Source organism: Hemiscyllium ocellatum, chromosome 13, assembly GCF_020745735.1.
Source record: "Hemiscyllium ocellatum isolate sHemOce1 chromosome 13, sHemOce1.pat.X.cur, whole genome shotgun sequence".
Classification (NCBI taxonomy): Eukaryota; Metazoa; Chordata; class Chondrichthyes; order Orectolobiformes; family Hemiscylliidae; genus Hemiscyllium; species Hemiscyllium ocellatum.
In genome coordinates, this window is record NC_083413.1 from 72,335,301 (window position 1) to 72,358,132 (window position 22,832).

At 39.2% G+C, this 22,832-nt stretch overlaps 1 protein-coding gene across 4 annotated transcripts in view; it reads right to left on the reverse strand.

Moving 5' to 3' along the window:
* Positions 1-245: 245 nt before the first annotated feature.
* Positions 246-22,832, reverse strand: part of LOC132821934 (uncharacterized) — a 462,849-nt gene continuing 440,262 nt past the window's right edge. For all 4 annotated transcript variants that reach the window (XM_060834915.1, XM_060834914.1, XM_060834918.1 and 1 more), the window contains 2 exons: positions 22,127-22,204; positions 246-7,481 (listed from right to left, as the gene is read on the reverse strand). In XM_060834915.1, coding sequence (XP_060690898.1) covers positions 7,321-7,481; positions 22,127-22,204 — 239 coding nt within the window. In that variant the 3' untranslated portion in view covers positions 246-7,320. The remainder of the gene's footprint in view (positions 7,482-22,126; positions 22,205-22,832) is intronic.

The window sequence follows — 22,832 nt, forward strand, 5'->3', positions numbered from 1 at the left end:
GTAGCATCTTTGGTTGCCAAACATCCCTGGCTGTCCATGTTGATTAGTTACTTGAAGTCAGATTTTACATGAGAAGTCTCTATTTGCAAACAGAATCACCTGTGGTTTTCACAATGTATGGTGAAGGTAAGCACTTTGATGTGAATTGTAAGGACAGTTTTCAGACCACTTTGAAACAAGCAATATAATGTACTGATTCAGACACCAAGTAGAACTTTGACACAATGAAACATTTATTCCCCGTATCGTGCTTGAAGTGCTTATGTAAACAAACATCCATGTACAAAGAGAGAATTTATACAAACACTGTCATGTATTTTTTTCAGCAAATTCTACTTGCTTATCACAAGTATCTAACACACAAATGAAAGAAATAAAAACTGAATACCTATAATCAATTCCTCCTGGAACATAAAAGTTATGAAATTGGTTGACAAATCATAGAGCATTGTATATACAAAACATTGCAACCAATCTTGGTGGCACAATATGAACTGAACACATTAGTATTCTAGTAATTTGAAAGCTACACCACTGATTTCAAAAATACTGTTAAAACTTTATAACTCTGACAAGTTATTCCACAGCCACGGACAAAAGAAAAGGAGGTTATCCCATGTGTTTGAACAGAAACTGGCATCTTCTGACTCCAAAGGTCGTCACCTGCTCCAACTGCTTACAACGGGCCTTTTGGAAAACAGCGCTCTTGATTTTTCCATTGTTTCATAAAATGTATGTACAGATACCACGTATAAAACAGTACAGTGCTGCTTGATTGTTGCGATGACATGGCACATCTCCCATAACATCTGAGGTGCCGCAGGCTGTACAGAGAAAGCAGTCTCTTGCCAACAGTGGGCCCAAATTATATGCAGTGTACAGACTGAATGCAAATTTACTGTAATTCATTGGTCATTGTAGGTCAGTTCAACTTAAAGTGCTTTACCTTTTGTACATTGACTGAAAATTGGTTTAAGCACAACCTTATTTTTTATTGAACCAAGTTTCACTGATTTAATCTGGCGTTTAGATACAGGAAACCAAATCAGATAGCATTGCTAAAAAAAATGAACTGAGGCTCTTTCACCACAAATGGATAACAAGGCAGTAAGATACATTGCACTTTCAGGAAAGTCTTTGACCAACAACACTTGAGAAAACACCAGTAAAGGTTTGGGAATACTGAGGAGCCAGCAATATTACACACAGCATCAAAAGCCGCCTTTAAGGAATTCCACAACCTTGTTTATAACAGACAGCTATGAGATTCCACTGCTGCAAGTAAGTTATGAAATACATCGCTGTCTTGCAACGTGAAAATCTGATTTATGTGTAAGTAACAGAGGGAGGAATAAACGTTCCATGTTCCTGGACAAACAGAATGGGGTAAATCCTGACTTTGTACAAGAATATAGAATGGCTGATAGTTTGTGCCTGCTCATTGTACTTTCCTCTTGATTCAATAAAGTATTAGGAAAGATGTAAATTAAATGCTGACTCGCTACCATCTACTTTTTATTTCTTGAACAAAGTTAAGATTTGGCCCATGGTGATTTCCATAGAAAGGTGGAAGATAAATTGTGCACTGTTGAAGATGACAGCTGACTTTTTAAAAAAAAAAGCTTTTAACCTTGCATAGGGACAGAAATTAAAAATTAACATAGCAATAAGAGTTTTGGTGCACCGTACACAGTGGAACCACAACTCATGGCAGTGAAAGTTAGTCATCAAAAAAGTACAATTTTAAAAATAATTTGTTTTTTTGTGCGGGAGGACTTTTGATCAATTGAGATGAAAGGTTTCTATATACTGAGGTACAGTTTCCTGGTCAGTAGTGATGCTAGATGGCTAATATTATCTGCCATGTGGAGTCTCCTGCAAATTCAAAGCACAAAGGATGTTGTCTTAAAAATGTGGGTTGGGTATATTTTGGCGCTGCCCTTTTGGCGCCGATCATTTGGCCCCGCTGTTTTGGCTCTAAACTCTTTTGGCGCTCATTACTTTGGCACTGAGCTGTTTTGGCGCCAATTCAGAACAAAAAAAAGTCTTGTTTCGTTAAAGAAGAGAGGATGACTAATGACCTGTTGTAATTTTCTCAACTAGCAAGAATTGATAATCAAAGCTGTAATGACCCGCTGTAGATTCAAATCTCACTTTGTAATCATTTTCTCATTTAACAATTGTTAATAGTCATCTACTGCCTTGATGATACTTAAGCCCTTCTGTCTTCACATTGGAAAGCTGTAATACACTTTTCTTTCTATTTTCTTGTACAGCCCATACCAGAAATGGCTGAAAACATTCTAAGCAAGAGAGACAAACCAAAATTTTCACATGATGGTTATCTATATGTATTGGCGCCAAAACAGCTCAGTGCCAAAACAGCTTGGAGCCAAAACGGTGGGGCCAAATGATCGACGCCAAAAGGGTGGTGCCAAATAGTCCCATTCCGTTAAAATGTTGAGGTGAGATTGGTTAATCAAGATTAGTGGGTTGGCTTTTCATGGAATTAGTCTCCTTAAAAGTGGTTTTTTACCCTATAGTTGCAGCATTTAAAAAATACATTAACAGTTTATTTATATTGTGCACAACCTATCAGAAGACCATACAGGAATCACATTGTTTCCAAACAATATTAAATCAATCTTCTTTTCCAAGAATCATGGTTGTTAAATGCAAAACTTTGGTAATATTAGTTTAAAATGACGTATTTGAAATGATATAATGAATTTTCCAATGTAATCTAAAGAATCAAGGAATGAACATCTGAATGCACTTTTAACTTCAATTGCATTTTCTGTTCAAAAATGTTGCCAAGAGGCAAATTAATGTCATGCATCCAAAAAAAGTGTCTAAATGTGTTTTGTTTTGCTAACAACTACAGCATTCCTATTCTTCACAACAGGACAAAGTTTAGTATGTCATAGCTTAACATGACATCAATTGTCAAAGGTTTTAAGCAACTCATTCTGAAGAAACTGCTTTAACTTATTCACAACATGTTTTACTGCTCTATCTTTCAATGAAACACAGAAGGAATAAGGGTTTTTTTTGGAATGGTAAATCTTTTAAAGGCTTTCATTCAGTGATACTCCTTCCCGACAAAGAAGGAAATTTTCTTCAGTGTGACGGTTGACAGCAAACATGAATAACAGCACTTTCTATCTAACTGTGGCTAGTGAAGGGAATGTAAAGCAGCCCTTAAGTGAAGGAAGTAACTTAGTACAGTGGTGAGAATTAGCAGTTTGCCATAATTTTAATGCTGGCCTTTCTGTAAAACATACAGATCCAGGAGCCGGTAGATGTTCAAAATAATCCTGTGAAATACTGAAGGTGGACTTTGATCTTAGCCAAACATGCAGTTTATTTGTATGAAATCTTGGTCTGTCTCAAATTTGTAGCGTGAACACTCAGCTGAATTCTGATCATGTTCAGTGGTGATGTTATTAAGGATTCTTGGCTATCACCAAGTCCAAAGTTGATTTTTTTTTCCCAACCAAAAATAGATATCGAATGGGATGTTAATTTAGAGGGGGGTCAGGGAGGAGTTAAAAGATTCAGACTATATAAACAGAGCCTTCTGCACATCAGTCTGTATTGCTGAAATCAATTGCTTTTCGGCCAGGAATCTTTATTACACTTTTCCATGTTTTCATATTTACTTTGTGCATCTGAAAAATCAGATATTTCTGGAATTTAGACTTTCTTTACTGTTTTATAAAAATCTTTTCAGTCTGCCATCTGGGTGGGAGGGTAAAACAATTGGTGTGAATTAGCTATCTGTCAAACTGCCTGATCTTTTAAATATAAATCACTGAGCATTAAAATAGGATAGTTTCTGTAATACACAGCCAATCTTGTCTGATAACAATGCATCAAATTGAAAATCTATCCATTGAAATTTAGAGGTAATTTGGCCAGAGACTGGACTTTACAGCCAGAAGCACAGACATGGCAGGAGAGAAGCTCATCTACTGACAGCATGAGATACAATTTTAAAAATTGAATAGAAATCAAACTGAGTGAACTGAACAAAAAGCTGATGAACTATAAATATAAGTTTTTTTGACCAGGATTGAATGATCATAGCCTATTCAACTTGAATAAATTAAGCAGGGAGGGAAGTCTAAAGGGGGCAACTCCTTTATGATTGTGGGACTTGTAAATTAATTTCTTTCTGTTCAATGTGGAGGCTAAGTTTTGTATTTTGTCATCTTTCTCAATCATTCAAATGACGTTGATACACAATATCATTGAATTTTATAGCACAGTTGGTAGTCATCAAGCTCTCAGTTTCTATTTTGGCTCTTTGATTCAACTCTTCACAGTCCCCTTCCCCTGCACTTTCCCCAAATCCCTTTCATTTCTTCCTTTTCAAACTTTTGTCCACACCCTTTGTAAAATTGTGCTTATTTCTGCTTTCACTGCTGTTTCCAGTAGGACATCCCATGTCCTAACACATCAGCTGCGTAAAAGCATTCTTCATAAACCTTCTGCAATCTTTTAAGTGAAAGTAAATTTACAACAGCGATATTCCCTGACCAGTGGAAATTTATTTTTCCTTTATTTACCTTACAAAATGCCTTATAATTTCCCATTCTCTATCAGATCTCCTGTGTCATAGATCGACACGGTTGGCTTGAATGGATAAAGAAGAACCTTGGATTCTCCTGGAGTTCAGTCCAAAATGGCTGGATCTGAGGGAATATATAGAACAATCATGGCTGGCTGCTGCAACTTTGAGAAGGTCCAGACATTCCCTAGTCATCAGCATCAAAGGCTAACTCCCATTTTTGTTTCTGGGTCCTTAGCGTGTGGAGAAGATTTGGAGAAAAGCAGAGACATTAAGGATTAGCCTCTAATTTGATCTAAAACAAAACACAAAGATATTGTTATGCCTACATGCAAGAGAAAAGAGTGAAAAGTTTGAATCGAATAATTGCCCAACAAACTTTCCCTATTTTACTGTTGAAAAGTGTGGCACTGGTAAAGCACAGCAGATCATGCAGCAACCAAGAAGCAGGAGAGTCTATGTTTCAGGAATAAGCCCTTCCTGATGCTGCCTGACCTTCTGTGATTTTCCAGCACCACACTTTTCGACTCTGACTCTCCAGCATCTGAGGTCCTCACTTTCTCCTATTTCCTTCTTTTACTGTTAACTGAAATACTTCAGCGATTGCATTGTGTTGACAATCTGCCTTTTGATGGAGATTAGAATCAAGACTCCAGAATTGTTTGGACTGTGGTCAGATGTATCTGGAAGTATTTTTGCTACCAATATAGGGGAGGGGGATTTATCACTAAATTACCTTTAAGAGAGAACCATAGAAAAACAACGCTAGCATTTATATTTGTGTTTTTTGTAGTATTACTGATGTTACTAGTTATTGGCGATCCTATTCTCCAGCTAACCTCTTTAATTACCCATGTCATATTACCAATAGCAGTGCTCTCACTGAGTTGTTTAATTGCAAATGAAAAGAAAGTAAGTTGTGTGGTCCACACCAGCAGTGGGCAAAAGTTGACCTCTCAGCTTTAACTTTGAACAAAGTTTGCAAGTTTGAAACTGTTGACCAGACTGCTGGTAGTGGGACTAACCCAGGACTAACCCTTTGCTGAAATGGAATAAGGATGATGGTGCTACAATTGGGCACACAAGTTTAATCAGGATGCCAATTTTTATTGCAAATTTCTATTTATAATGAGGAGGTGAAGATTTGTTTCCCTTAACTTTCCTTCCCTTTTGATGAGAACATGTTTGGATATCATGATATTTCATCTGCATATATGCAAATGTGCTACAGACTACACAGATTGTGTGTTTGTGTCAAAATTATGCAGTTGAACAATACTGACACTGGAAGGGATAATGCAAAATATTTCCCTTAGTTTGTTGTGCTCTTCCTGGCTTTAGTATGTCAGGTTTTATGACTCAAATGGGTGATGTTCACTGAAAAACATGGCAACATTAGAATACAGACTTGTGGTTAACTGCAAATTCCACTGCCCACATAGATTCAAGTGCATTTCATTGTATTCATTTACCATCCACATCTGAGTTGATAACTCATTCAATAACGTTTATCTGCAGGAAATCTAACTCGAATGCAAGACAGTAAATTGTGGAATGACATCACCCAATCCACCACCAATCAAATGACTAACGTCATTCTGTTTCGCAAAAAGCCCTTTTACATTATTCTTGGAAAAAGATGTTAATTATTCTGAAGTAAAATTGCTTCCACATCAGGGGGTTAAAAAAAAACAAACAAGCAATTGGGTAAGTGCATTCCTTAATAAGGCATTTGTACTGGAGAGAATTTGGAGAAGCCAGACAGCAAGAACAAGTACAATAAATTCAATCTACATAAATAAATCATTTTGTTAATATTTACACAATTCATTTATAAACATTAGCACATAACAATTTGGCGTGTTACTCTCTCCTCTTATAAACTGGTTAAATTCAACCTGATCATTTATCTTGTGATCAAGGTAATACTGTAAATATGTGAGGAGGGAACCAAACACACTCATTATTTCAGTGCCAACTGAGTGCAGTGTCAACTTCACTGCATCAACAAGGTTTTGTTCAGATGGAAAAGGGAAGAGATGTTCACCCTGTCCATCTGCCTAGGGTTAAATCCTGGGTATCAGAAATGAAAGGAACGATTGTAGACCCACTGTTCAATTGTAGATGCTGTTTCAGTTTCTACATTGCTGGCACCAACTCAGGCTGTAGCCCAGCAACACCAACAATTTTAAATAATAATTTGCATCCCTTGCATATAGGCACACAGTGTTTCATTCCAGTGAAAGTACAGAAGGCCAAACTGCTGCAAGAGAGACACCTCTGGAAACTTGCTTGTTTACTGTAGAGTTTTTTTCTGTTTCCTGATGCTTGCACAGCCTTACATATATAGTAAACTGTTCAGTAAAAAAAAAACTACCCTTCCTGTATAGGTTTTTAAAACTCTCAATGCTTTCCACTCGAAACAGAATGGGACAAACGTGGATTCTTTTGGATTCAGTGAGAACATTGAGCTTGACTGTAGTTATTGATGTGAGCATACATGGAGGAAACTCTTCTTCTGCTAGCACTCTTGCTGATCAGATCATGGTGATGTGTGCTCAGCAGAAAAGTTACTGAATTAGGAAATCTCATCTCCTTCCAGGGAGGAGACTGCTGTCATGTAGTAGGAGACATAGTTTGAATTGGAGCGTGCACACATGCACAGAGCAGAAGTTGATGCTGATTGCAACCAGTCGCTAAAGTGCTCCCTTGGAAAGGCGTTAAGTCACGTTCAATGAGCTGTCCTTTCACTTCTTGAATGGTGTCAGTCTTCCAATGTTCTGCCAAAAATTGGATGGTTTGCGTTTCGGCTCAGCCAGCATGTAGACCTGCTGTTGGGGGATGGTTGAGGGCATCATCGGATGTTTTTGCCGCAATGTCAGAAAGTCGTAGTAAGGCCTGGTGACAGCTGAGGCAAGGAAAAGAGCAAGCAGTTAGAAATTACTCAGTGGAAGATGTACATAACATTAGCTTCTGGGTCTCAATTGTCATTCTTTCTTATATCTTGAAAATAGTCTGACTGCATTCTACCAGTTTATGTCTTAAATGGAGCCAAGATTAGGGACTTTCAATCTACTAAATGGAAGTGAAAAGGTCTAACATTTCTTTAATGTGGACAATTTAATGGATGCTACCTCTGATCAACAGCTTTGTAAGATAGAATTCAATTTGATTTTTGCCTAACAGTTACAGCACAGAATCAAGCTCTTCACTGAAATCATCCACAAAAGCGTCCTCTCGTTCTACTTGGTCTGACCTTATCAACATACCACATTTTCCCTTAAAAGCAAAATACCACAGATGTTGGAAAGCTGAAACCAACACTGAGAATGCTGGAGAAACTCAGTAGGTCTGGCAGCAGCTGTGGAGAGAGAAACATGGTTAACATTTTGAGTCCGACATTTTTCTTCAGTCATTGTTTGTTTTGTTTCCTACTGTTTCTTTGCTTCCTCGTGTAGCTTACCTTTAAAAGAATTTGCTATTTAGCTCAACTATTCCATGTGATAGCCAGCTTCACATTCTAACCATTTTCTCTAGGTAAAGCCATTTTTCCTGAAGTCATTATTGAATTTATTTCCATTTAACAGGCCTGGATTTGAGTTATTCTACAAGTGGAAAATCTTTCTTTACGTCTACCTTATCAAACCTCTGAAAGACCTTTATTGCCAAACACTTAGCAATGTCTTGCTAAATTATAGGTTAGTGTAATCACCTAGAAATGTTTACAATTTAAAGTTAAAACACAGCCACTCAGGAAAATATTAAAATACATTACTTTGTTATGACTACAGGTCAGAACCCAAAAGTAACAGGACATTTTTATCTTGTCATTCTAAAATGTTGTCGTGGTTCTGTTCACCGAGCCAGGAATTTGTGTTGCAGATGTTTCGTCCCCTGTCTAGGTGACATCCTCAGTGCTTGGGAGCCTCCTGTGAAGCGCTTCTGTGATCTTTCCTCCGGCATTTGTAGTGGTTTGAATCTGTCGCTTCCAGTTGTCAGTTCCAGCTGTCCGCTGCAGTGGTCGGTATATTGGGTCCAGGTTGATGTGATTATTGATTGATTCTGTGGATGAGTTCCATGCCTCTAGGAATTTCTTGGCTGTTCTCTGTTCTCACATCGACCTGGACCCAATATAGCGACCACTGCAACAGACAGCTGGAACTGACAACCGGAAGCGGCAGATTCAAACCACTACAAATGCCAGAGGAAAGATCACAGAAGCGCTTCACAGGAGGCTCCCAAGCACTGAGGATGTCACCTAGACAGGGGACGAAACGTCTGCAACACAAATTCCCGGCTCGGTGAACAGAACCACAACAGCGAGCACCCGAGCTACAAATCTTCTCCCAAACTTTGAATTCTAAAATGTGTTTCTCAAAAGAGCTGATCTACACACCAGATTACCCATGCACTACATCAGCCCATCAGCATTCTCTTTACAAGAGAATAAAGGAATGATAGCCTATTCACACTTTCCAGATACACATTAAACTCAACCCACTGCTCTAGAGCTATCCAAGTCAACAATGTTCCTGTTACTTTCTTCTTTGGGATAACTAAAGTGGCAACATTTTGGAATCTCACAGTGAGTGCCTGTTTTCAATTCTGATGTGTAAATGTGATATAAAATTTATTGCCATTAATTTGAGGTTCCACTGACACAACTGGCAACCGAAGCAGGCCATTTTGTTAACACTGAAGAAATCTCAGTTGATTACTCTCATATGTATGCAAACAATGGCAGCTGGATCAGATCAATCTGCCCTCTTGCACACAAATCTGTAGCAGAGGCTGGAAATGTCATTGCTAGGAATATACCAGGAAAATTCAAACTGGCAGGCATTACCATTTACTGCTGCAACAGTACAGTGTTTATAAAATCCACACATACAGTATTTCTGGAAATAAAGTCAACTCAGGTTCATGACAACTTGTATCCAGTGGGTACAACCAATTTAATACAAATTCTGTGTATTTTATAAGTAAATTTCTGGCCTGGAATTACTTTAATTAAACAGGCTTTGGAACTCAAGCCACTTTCTGAAGTAGTGGATTGGACAGCTCTTACCTGTCACAAAATATGTTATCTGAAAATGTAACTTCTTTATATCTGTTTTTAAAATTTTAGGAAAGTATTGTCATCCCCAGTTAAGATCTAGGTTGGAATTTTAAATCTAATATTTGGAGTTCTGACCCACGGTCATGACAAGGTGTGCATACACAATCATGGGTCAGAACGCCAAATACTATGAATATTTTTATTTCAGACTCCCAAGATATGTTACATAAAAGAGGGCTGATGCAGCCAAGACTGGCTAAGGACTTAAATGAAGTGGTTGGCTGTAGAGAAAGACCCACTGAATTTTACAGTGACGAATCCAAAGGGAAATTCAAACAACACCACTTCCAAGAGGCAACCAAGAACAGATTGGACTATGATCTCTTGTCATGACAAAGATAATAAGGGGCTGATGACCGTCTGCTCAATCCCTGTGGATTATGTCCCAAACTTTGGACGCATATTTTGTTTCTTCGTTTGAAGAATACACAAAAATAGGGGTTAAATGGCCAGTTTCAACTCAGTCTTCTACTGGAACTGATTATATTAGTCTGTGCCTGCCTAGGTCACCATGCTGTGAGGTCTCAGTCAAAGAACTATCCCCAAGTCACTCCCTGCAACGGGATGATTTGGAGATGCCAGTGTTGGACTGGGGTGTACAAAATTAAAAATCACACGACACCAGGTTATAGTCCAACAGGTTTATTTGGAAGCACTAGATTTCGGAGCACTGCTCCTTCATCAGTCCCTGCAGAGGGACTCATTCTGATTATTATAAATCAGTTGGTTAATAGCCAGACAAAAGGCATAAGGGAAAAAGGAAACAGGAACACGAAAGGCCTCTGTCTGTCACTGGCAGAAGGAACCAGAACCATAGCACATCAAACAATCTGAAAATTGGAAGATCATGAAATCAATAGGTCAACTGTCAACGTTAACATAACTGTTAACCTCTTCTGCAATCATCACAACTTCAACTGTCCGTTCTCCACCAGCAATTTAGAGATCGATCCACATAGCTGCCTCTTTTAACTTTTATCTTTTTGGACTCACCTCTTATTTCTATTTTGTGCATTATCTCTACTGCACTATGAATTCTCCTGTTTAGTAATTAATAAAATCACTCTTTGACAACTGCAGAAAGCCTGGTTAAATTGGCTCCTTTTAAACTATAAGATTCTGGATGTAGGTTTGCTCGCTGAGCTGAAAGGTTCATTTTCAGACATCTCGTCACCATATTAGGTAACGTCTTCAGTGCGCCTCCGGATGAAGACTTCCAGCTCAGCGAGCAAACCTACATCCAGAACCTCAACCTGAGCTACAAATCTTCTCAAAACTCGCTAATAAGATCATTTGGATCAGGGAAAATGGTATCAAGAAGGGAAGGAATCCATTTTTAAATTAACTGTAATCAACTGAGTGGGTGGGTGAATAAAGAAGGGGAGCCTGTTTGTCCATTCTCACCCTGGGAGCTGAATGGTTGGGGAAATCCCATTTGAAACTGAAGCAAGTTGGGAGACCTCGAATGGGATCTGGATATAACAATCACCATCTCTGTTTGACAATACACTATAGGACAATGATACTTTATAATGTTAACACAATGTGTACACTATGAAATCTGAGATATATTTTAACACCCACAATGTAAACGTGTTACATGACTTGCAAGTAGATAATTCAATGGTTTAAACTAAATGAATCACTGAGTGATTTTTCTCAAAGAAAATAATGCATCAGTAATATATCAACTACAAGTTTGCCGAGCCTGACTTTCTTATCCTGACTACATGCTTGGCAGTCCTGGAATTTTTGGAGAAAGAAATATTTTGTTTTGAAAGGGAGCAGGGCAAGTTTTTCCAGAAAAGAAGGCTCAGATTTTTCAGACAGTTTAAACAGCAAGTGTGGGTTGACATGTAAGCTACCTGTTGCACTGGTAAATCAAATCACTATTCACATTTTAGGCTGACTGCATCTTCATTTACAAATTTAGATGAATTAAACCTTTGGCTCAGATTGTGGAAATACAGCAGTTTCGAGGGTTCTGAGAGAGGGGAAAAGTTAGTCTCTGTTTTATAAAAGTTGAAATATGAGCTCGATTTATTTCATGTGGAAGAATAAACTCACATGTTGACAGAGACAACAGGAAAAGAGCGCATGCTCTCGATCCCTTACTGGACATTACAGTGAGGTCTCAGAAACAGCAATCACAAATATATCCTGGATTGCTGTTCAGGGGGTTTATGATAGCATAAAGGAACTAAGATCACTCCCAATCAGTCACCTGTTACTGGTGAAAAGCTGCTAAGATCAGAAATATTATATCTGATCATATCTTAATATGATACAAGATCAAAACAAGTTTTTTGTGTTTTTTTTCCCCAATGATCTGGAAGAAATGTTGTTTTTCTATCACCATAACTATAATATCAGTTCACTGACATTAATTTTGAAATATCACCCACTCAAATATAAACGTAAGTAGGGGAAAAAAAGTATATTTTGGAGGATAGGGATGAAAAAATAAAAGAGACTGACAGGTTATAACAGCTTATAGACTTGGTCATAATAGGAGTGAAATCAATGAGGAGAAAGTGAGGATTGCAGATGCTGGAAATCAGAGTCGAAGAGCGTGGTGCTGGAAAATCGGTGAGACAGCATCCGATGAGAGAAGATTCCTGATGAAGAGGTTATGCCTGAAACATGGATTCCCCTGCTCCTCGAATGCTGCCTGACCTGCTGTACTTTTCAAATACCACACTCGCGACAATAATATGTTGTGTTCAGTTTTGGTCTCCTCATCTGAGAAAGGGTATTATGGATATGCAATGAATTTTACTATATTGTGATTCTTGGGATGGCAGAACTGAAGTATGAAGATAACATTGGATCAATTAGGAATATAATCACTAGATTTTAAAAAATGAAGGGGGTTCTCATAAAACCTAGAAAATTTTCCCAAGAATAGACATGGTAAAGACAGGATGGATGTTCCTGATAACTGTCCAGAACCAAACTTACTGGGTAGGCCTTTTAGAATTAATGAGAAGAAATGTCTTCTCCACCCACTGAGTTGGTGAGCCCGTGGAATTATCTACCACAGAAAACAGTTAAGGCCAAAATGTTGACTGCATTTAAAAAGGAGTTAGATATAGTTCTTAGGGCTAAAAGGATCAAACAGTATTGGAAAAAGGGGAGAATTAGATCATATTTCCTGCAGTATGGAAACAGGCCCTTCAGCCCAACAAGTTCACAACGACCCTCCAAAGAGTAACCCACCCAGATCCATTCCCCTATCCTATATGTATCCCTAACACATCTATCCCCATGGTAATTTTACCATGGCCAATTAACCTGACGTGTGGATTGTGGGAGGAAACCCACACAGACACAGGGAGAATGTGCAAACTCCACACAGTCACCTGAGGTGGGAATCGAACACGGGTCCCTGGCACTGTGAGGCAGCAGTGCCAAACTCTGAGCCACCGTGCTGCCCATAAAACTCAAGCGTTCATCCAGGATTTGAACCTGGGACTTTTCACACTTGATGCATTTACTTGAAGCATAAACCATAGCCCTACACCAACCAGCCAGTTTGAACAGCCATGATCATGTTGAATGATGGCGTAGACTCAGGCTGAATGGCCTACTCCTCCTCCCCCTCCTGTTCTCTATGTTTCTATGTTTTAATAATAACTTCAAGTGCTTGTAAAAGATTCATCTGATCACAGTCAATGTGGTTTTGATAGGATCATGAATTGGCACCAATGGTCAGAATTGAGAGTCTGGTGCTGAGAAAGCACAGCAGGTCAGGCAACATCCGAGAAGCAGGAGAGTCGACATTTTTGCAAAAGTCCTTCATCAGGAATGGTCAGAAGCTGGGTATGTGAGAATAAGCCTGACTAGGCCACATGTACAGGAGAAAGGAAGCTGACCAGGCATGGAATCAGAATTGGTTAATCATAATGATGTCTGGTGAGTATAGGGATTCTAGCTGTTTCCAAAAATTGATTTATACCCATTTGAGGACATAACTGAAATGATAGGAGGATTGTGCTAGCTGTACCATAGCACCATCTATTGGTTGTAGGTCTGCAAGTGCAACACTACAGAAAATGTTGACAATGGCTTTAATTGGGAATAGGATTTGCATGTTACAAGGCTGTGTATCGAGGTAAGAAAGTAATAAATACTGGAAATGCACAACGTTTGATGACTTCTTGTGCCTGTGATACACATTCCTCCTAGTCCAGTCATTGTTTTAGGGAACAACAGTCATTGGCCTGAAACCTGAAATATCCAAGCAGCTAACTGTACCCTAATTACAGTAACTGCTTGGTCTGATTATTCCCCTTAATGAAGGATTTAAATATTGGCCTTAAAGGGGCAAACTAAGCTTGCAGTTTATTATTAGTAAAGTTGGAGAACTGTCTTGTCAGCTAAAATACCCGAACCAGAACAAAAATGTACCGCCAAAAAGCTGAGTGAAGCATAATACCTTTCACATTGCACTGCCTTCCTGTGCCATGGTCCTCCAGGGATTTAACACATAACAAGGTGAACAGTTGCCCTTAACTCTGCAAATGTTTCAAGGCATTTCAGGATTGGCAACAGACATCATAAGCAAGAGAAGAGTGGGCTGAAGTGCAAAAGACATTGTAATGGAAATCAATTTAAAAGAAACTTTTGACGGTGGGATCAGGTGCAGAAAGACAGATTGGTGATGGAGGGTGCTGAAGAATATGGGGTGGGGAGCAGACTGAACAAAACACTCTAGGGGGAAAAAAAACTTACAGCAGCGTTAATAGCAGAGGATAAGTTCAAGAGGAAGGTAGAATAGGGAGGATGGAGTAAACCAGAAGAACTGTGCTTGCTGTATAAATCAGAAACAAAAACAGAAATTGCTGGAGAAACTCAGCAGGTCTGGCAGCATCTGTGCAGAGAAATCAGAGTTAACGTTTCAAGTCCAATGACCTGATTACTGAGAAAGGGTCACTGGACCTGAAATGTTAACTCTAATTTCTCTTCACATCTGCTGCCAGGCGAGTTGAGTTTTTCCTGCAATTTCTGTTTTGTTTCTGAGGATGGAGCAAAGCTTTGCAAGTGCCTATGCATTTTAAAAACAGCAATTTCAAGTTCTAAAAGCCAGCCAAGATTGGTCTGAAGAGGGGGAAAGAAGTGAAGACTTTACATGGAAAGTATACTGCTAAGAGCTGGCTGATTATAAGTTCAGAGAAAGTGGAAACATCGTTTTGGCATGGCTCCCTATTTGGTATTTGGTATGATTAAAATCTGATGTTAATTATGGCATATCAGCTAAAACCTTGAGGTGAGATGAGAGTGACAACCTTAAGTATCAAGGCAGCACTTAAGCAAGTATTACATCAAGAGGATCAAACAATGTTGAAATTGATGAGTATCAGAAGGAAAATGGATTGCCATCAGTATGGTAAGTGAATGGCCTAGTCAAAGGACTCATAATCTAGAAACCCAGATAATGTTCTTGCAACCTGCATTTGACTCTCACATTTGCAAATGCATTACATTCTGGAATTAAATGAAAAGATTGCCATAATCTGTTTCACTCATTAACATCCCTTAACAAATTTATTAATGCACCAGGACTGGCTATTGGAAGCCAATAATCTCAGCCAAGGAACCACAATGGGAGACTCTTAGGCACAAACACCTTCAAATGCTTCATGAATGATACGGCCACTTAAAGGTAGAAATGAAGATGTTTGCTGATGATTAAATAATGTTCATTTCTATATACAGCACCTCAGATAATGAGCAGAGTATGCTGTCATGCTGCAAGACCAGGTAAACATTCAGGCTCAGTTATTAAGTGGTCACTCAAACCACACAAGCAAACCATGTCCAAAAAGGATTCTTAAGAAGCGAAATATTCGATGTGAAATGCTAACACGTTTCTCTCTCCTCTGATCCTGCCAGGCTTTGATGTTCAGCTTTCCCCTACTAGCTGTGTATGCTCTCTGCCAATGCATACACCTTCCTAACCCAAAAATATAAGACTGCTCCTTCAATTTCCTTTAATTCCCTCCTTTACAAGAATGTGAGAATACCTTTACTTGCAGGGATTGCAGCGGTTAAGAAATCAGTCCAACTTTCTTCCCGAGGGCAATTAGGGATTGGCAGTAAATGCTGGCACGGAATGGGTGGAAAAGAAAGGTCATTTGGGCGGCACGGTGGCACAGTAGTTAGCACTGCTGCCTCACAGCGCCAGGGACCTGGGTTCAATTCCTGCCTCAGGCGACTGACTGTGTGGAGTTTGCACGTTCTCCCCGTGTCTGCGTGGGTTTCCTCCGGGTGCTCCAGTTTCCTCCCACAGTCCAAAGGTGTGCGTGTCAGGTGAATTGGCCATGCTAAATTGCCCGTAGTGTTAGGTAAGGGGTATATGTAGGGGTATGGGTGGGTTGCGCTTCGGCGGGTCGGTGTGGACTTGTTGGGCCGAAGGGCCTGTTTCCACACTGTAAGTAATCTAATCTAATCTAATCTAATTTGGGACTGGGATATATAATTCGCACCTAAATAAAATCCCTGAGAATCCTATGGAAAACTGGATGCTTCAGCCTTTTTTTTTTAACAGATACACAAATCTCTCTTCATTGACCTGTAAAATGATTGTTAATGTGTTGGTATTTGAAGCTATTTTGAATTCTTCCACAACCCTACACCATAGCTCCAACGACTCAAGACATGCAGAACCTATAGGAATCACGTTTACAGTTGGTGGCATTTTTCAACAATGGAATCTGTATTCATATGGCCATGTTCAGCACTGTAGAATTCAATCTAAGTAATAGGCAAAGCCTTTAGTCATACCAGTTTTGAAACACTGACTCTGTTCCTCTCTCCACAAATGCTGCCAAACATGGCATGTTTCTCTGACATTCTTTGTGTTTGTTTCAGAATTCCAAAGTCTGCTTTTTTTGTTCAGCAATTTTGTTCCATTGGGTGATTCATTGATTTGAATATGAAGCAACGAAGAGGGTTTAGCCCTTAATGATTTACTGTTCTATCGTTCTTTTTAGTGCATTGATTGTGTGGTCCATATAATTGTGTCTTCCATATATAACAGAATTATACATTGTTCTTTCACTTACAAATTAATGATTTTTAGGTGCAGATATGAGTTAAGGATGTGATTAGATGTCCCTAGTTGGATACCATAGCCAGATGAGTATGGTGGGACAATGGTCATGTTACCAGCCCAGTGAAGATGAGTTCAAGTTCACCATAGCAGTTTGAGAATTAAATTCAGTTTATTGGTTCAGGGACGATGAAATTGCTACAAAGAAACAACGTATGCACTTATGTCCTTTTGGGAAGGAAATGTGTTGTCCTTACTCAAGTCTGACCTACATGTGATTCCAGTCTCACGGTGGTTTAGTTCACTCTTTATCTGAAATGACCTTCCTCCCTAATCAATTACATCACCCCCTTCTCAGGGTAACCAGAGTTGGGAATTAAATGCCAACCTTGCCAACAACATCTCTCGCCCAACATGAATATACATTGTTTGAAATGAACAATTCTGTTTTCACTTTAAACAACACACTTCATGAAGAAACAGCCTTTTTATGAGAAATGAGCAATGGTATCTGATGAAGATTGGTTCTGGTACCATTTAACTGCTCAGTTTTGTTGTGGTTCAACTTCTATAAGATACAATTAGTGGGGAAGTGTGCATAATATCTGGGGTTCATTACGTATTCTGAAGTGGTGTGAGAAGATGAGATAGAGAGATGAATGGAGGATAAAAAGGGAATGATGGAAAAATACTGAGGCCTTCATTCAGGCAGATGAGAAATTGGATCTATGGTTAATGACAAATATATTACAAAACTTCAATGTGCAGTTGACATTTAGTGAAATCTTAAAGCCTTATAAAGCAGAAATTAATCACTTTATTACACATGGTAGAACGCTTTCCTGTTGTTAAACGTAACAGATATGAATGAACACATGATAGTTCATCTGGAAAGCTGCAGTGAAAGGGACTTCTCCATGACCACAGCACATGATTCCTGCACCAGTTAAGGACTAGTTGATGGGCTCTGGCCATGTGATATGGTCTTTCATTGTGTATGATTTTTAACAATTTGAACCAATGTATTCTTTGTTTATCACTCATGACAATGTTAAGACTCAGAGTTTGAGTGTCGTGTTCAGCCGCTAACCATTGCATTTGAAGGCCACTGCTCAGCTAATCCCTGAACATTCTGAGTTCAGTTTGAAATCAATTATAATTGTTGTTGGAAGTTCCTCTGGATTAAAGCTAGTCTGCTTCATATTTTGGATAGATCTAAAGATCAGAAAAAGTTGTGAGAAAGGGTTATCTTTAATTGTCAATAAAAACTGAAAGAACTGTGGATGCTGGAAATCAGAAACAAAAACAAAAATTGCTGGAAAAGCTCAGCAGGTCCGGCAGCATCTGTGGAGAGAAATCAGTTAATATTTAACCCAAACATTAATGCCCTTTCCTCAGAACCCAGTTCTACACTGGACCTGAAACATTAACTCTGATTTCCCTCCACAGATGCTGAGTCGAAAAGCGTGGGATTGGAAAAGCACAGCAGGTCAGGTAGCATCCGAGGAGCAGAGAGTTGATGTTTCGGATATAAGCCCTTCATCAGGGGGCGGCATGGTGGCTCAGTGGTTAGCATTGCTGCCTCACAGCACCAGGAACCTGGGTTCGATTCTAGCCAAGGGCAACTGTCTTTGTAGAGTTTGCACATTCTCCCCTTTGTCTGCATGGATTTCCACCGAGTGCTCCGGTTTCCTCCCACAATCAGAAGATGTGCAGGTTAGGTGACTTGGCCATGTTAAATTGCCCATAATGTTAAGTGCATTAGTCAGGGGTACATATGGGGAATGGGTCTGGGTGGGTTAGTCTTCAGAGGGTTGGTATGAACTTGTTGGGCTGAAGGTCCTGTTAACATACTGTAGGTAATCTAATCTAATCAGGAAATGTGGAGGGGGAAGGGAGCTAAGAGACAAATAGGAGGTTGGGTGGGGGTGGGGCTAGGAGGAAGGTAAGTGGGATGGTGAAAGGTGGATGCAGGTAGGTGATTTGTGATGGGTTGGTAGGGAGGGTGGAGTGGATAGGTGGGAGGGAAGATGGACTGATGCTGCCAGACCTGCTGAGCTTTTCAACAATTTCTGTTTTTGCTCCCTCTAATGGTTTCTATTTATCAAATGAATATGGTTGTGCTAAAGCATTTTTCATGTTTTGTACAATATAATCTGCTTGTTATTCCCTGACAGTATGGTGGAAGCTTTTTTAACAGTAAATTTTTTAAAAAGAATTTGGACTTGGAAATGATTAATGAACAGGACAACAGCATAGCAACAGGACTCATTGGACAGTCTTTCAAAATGCTGACACATACACAATGGGCTAAATGGTCTTGTTCTATGCTGGTTCATTCTATGGTTATTAATATATAATGCTTGGAATTCAAAGAAAACCTGGCAACTCTAAAGGTAAGTTTGGAATTTGGGGCTTGCTTGCAAAATGTTTGGCAGATGATTTGATTGATGAAAGAACTATTCAAATTATTTAATAAATCTGCTTGCTCCTGAGTTTGAAATGATCGACAATGAGGTAAAATTCAAGGCGACCAGAAGGCCAGCTTCTTAAGCAACTTCACGTTTATATTGGTTATGTTTGTTAAAATTAAAGGGGAATAGGCTGATCACCTTTTCTGCCATTATTGGAACAGATCTCGGCTGTGAGTGGACATCCATGACATAGCCCTACGTAAAATGCTGGGGGTCACATCCCCCCCTTTCTGGAGCAGAAGACGAGCCTGCGACATCCGTGGGGTCTCGAGGAGTTTGGTAGCTGGTGGGGGTTTTGGATGCTGGGGAGAAGGTTCGTGTAGACATGTGGTGGACTGAGACAGAGATGAGGTCACATTCAGCAGCTGCTGGAGATCTTGTTCAAGAAACAGGGATAGAAAAGAGTGAGTGAAAGAAAGGAAAGAAAACAAAAGACAGAACACACAAAACAAGTTACAGTCATGCTTGGCAACATCTATTTCTCTGAAAAGTGCATGAATTAAGACAGGATGAAAGAATGGTAAAGGACTATCCACTAGCATTTTTAAAAAGCATATTAAACTGTAAGTACACACTGTGCAAAGGTGAACATTTTAAGCGTACACCACAAACTCGAACGAAAATGCTACCCACTATTCACAGAGAAAATAATGTACCAATTCTGATGCTGGTATTTGTCACTTGTGCATTTGGTTCGCTTACCTGAGATTTGATTGCACTATCTGGAAATGAACCACTATAATGGAGTACATGTCTGTCCCATTACTCACGTAGTACAGCAGCCACAAACAGCCAGATGTAAATAAATTACTTGTGTGCATAGGAACTGATCTGAATAAAACCCATCTGTAAAGTACTTCACAGTGTTCAATTTTCCCTTTGAATACTTAGCAGAGGATCTGTCTATACATTCACATTCACTGAGTTGGGACAAAATAAAGAAAAATGCTGCATTCCGAGTTCCAATTTGTCCTTGGTATATCAGCATTATTCACCCAACACTAATCATCTACCTTTTTGTAATTTAAAGTAAGTGTAAGTATTTTCAGCTTCTACAATATATTAAATGGAATTTAATTTGATAAAATTGACCATGGATCTTTCCGCAGGGAGTAAGTGAATTCTTATTTACATAACTTAGAATTCTGCCTTTGATTATTTATTTGAAACTAACAGCATGACTGTTGTATTCTGTAAGTTGCCATTGCTGGGTTATCCTGCGATCAGTTAGCTCTGTTGGCTGGGTGGCTGGTTTGCAAAGCGATGCAATGTTTGCAATTGGATCCCAACAGCATGGGTCCAATTCGGCACCATGAAGGACTCTTCTTCTCAACCTCTCCCCTCACCTGAGGTGTGGTGATCCTTAAGGTAAGCCACAAACAGTTGTCTCTCTAACAAGATGGCATGGGCAGCATGGTGGCACAGTGGTTAGCACTGCTGCCTCACAGTGCCAGAGACCTGGGTTCAATTCCCACCTCAGGTGACTGTGTGGAGTTTGCACGTTCTCCCCGTGTCTGCGTGGGTTTGCTCCGGTTTCCTCCCATAGTCCAAAGATGTGCAGGTCAGGTGAATTGGCCATGCTAAATTGCACGTCGTGTTAGGTCAGGGGTAAATGTAGGGGTATGGGTAGGTTGCACTTCGGCGGGTCGGTGTGGACTTGTTGGGCCGAAGGACCTGTTTCCACACTGTAAGTAATCTAATCTAAAAAAAAGACAGCAGCCTTCTGGGACTATGCTGACTTTACATTTATTCTGCAGCAGATTATAATTGTGTATGTAGTGAAGCAGATCAGGTTAGACCACTAGAAAACTCAAGTCAAATGAAAATTTTGCTTAGGATATTCATCCTTCCATAAGAACCGAAAAATGACAGAATTATGAGGGCTGAGATGTTCCAAATTTAGACGTGGTCAGTAGCAAAATAGAGACCAATGTTTGTGACAGCCATGGATAAAGAATAGAAAAACAGATGTGCTCAAATAACTAGCCCAGACATTGTACCACAGCTAGAATAATGACACAACAGTTATTAAGTTTTTTTTCCCACTCTCATTATTCATTCAGTAAGCTTGTAATATACTCCACGTTAGGACATGGGTACCCCAGATAATTGTTTTGTGGCTTACATTCTTAGCAATGCTCCATTGAAGAAAGGGCTCACTGGTTTGGAAAATTTAAAATATAATTTAGTACAAACTGCATGAAATGTTTCCCTTATGAAATGCTTATTTTTAAGTTTCATATCTGGAATTTCGCTGTTGTCTGCTGCTGTCAAGAAAGAAAAACTTCACATTGATATGGATGTTCACAACCTCAGGATAGATAGCACAAAGCTCCAATAAAATATATTTTGAAGTATTGTCATGCTTGAATCATGAAACCAGAAGACAGTTCCAGCAGAGAAGCAGGTCATTTTGTGCTGGCTGTCTGAGGAACAATTAATCCACAGCCACTCTTCCTATTACCTTATGCATACTTCTTCTTCAGCTAATAATCCAGTTCCCTTTTGATTTCTTCCACCACTTCCAACACACCCACAGGCAATGCATTTCACAGAGAAGGACAAATAGTCTTAGAAAACTAATGTTCTTGTTTTCTCACTGGGAAGTAACCAATTGGCACCATCTGTGGATCTTCTCTGACACTGCAAAATATTCCTCTGAATCACCCTTTTCTTTCAAATTTACTTTAAAATTGTTTGTATTTTATATTTATTTGTATGTCAAATGTGTTTTAAAAATGTATTTGATCAATTTGTCCTTCCAGCTATACTATCCAGATAAGACTTTGACTAAAACACAAATAATGTATTGCACTTATTATGAACTTCTAGATCAAACCATGAATTGCAATGCCTGCTTCATAGATGACTATGCAGTGATAACTTCATTAAATTTGAAAAATCACCTTTAGGCTTCCCAGTCGGATGTGATTTTTTTGCATTCATCATGGCCTGTTTCTTTTGAACTTCTGTGATAGCAAAGCCTTGAGAAAAAGCACAAAGATTACACATGAACACAACTGTAAAATCAAGTATGCCCCATTCAATAATGATGGACAGCGTTTCTGGAAGACAAGCGAACAATGTGAAATACATATCCAAGCGTTAATTCTGGAAAACAAATCTGATATGTCGTGAATGAAGGAGAAAACAATACAATTATATTAATGAGGGGTCTCATTGGTATTACACTTTGTTGCTAGTAGATAAGCAACAGCTCAGAGAGTGAATCATTTGTGGTGGAGCATGCCATTTCCATGAGAGATAACCAGGAGGGCATCATAAAGATTCATAGTTGAACCCAGCTATGGAATGTTTTATTTTATTATTTATAGATGCTGTGCACTGATGCAGCGCTCTAGAATGAGCACATTGAAAGTTCCAAGCTGGACTGTTGCTTTTTTAATCACTCTGTCATTGGCAACTTGAATACACGTATGTAGGGCAAACCATCCTCCCAGCTCTCTATAATCACATACAAATGTTTAGTGGATCCATTTTGTAAAGTAGCTTCACATTAGCAGCAGTTATAACGTTATTTCTTTAATTTAATCAACGTGTTTGGAGATGTTATTGCACACCTCTGCAGCAGGTGGGAAGTGAACCCAGGTC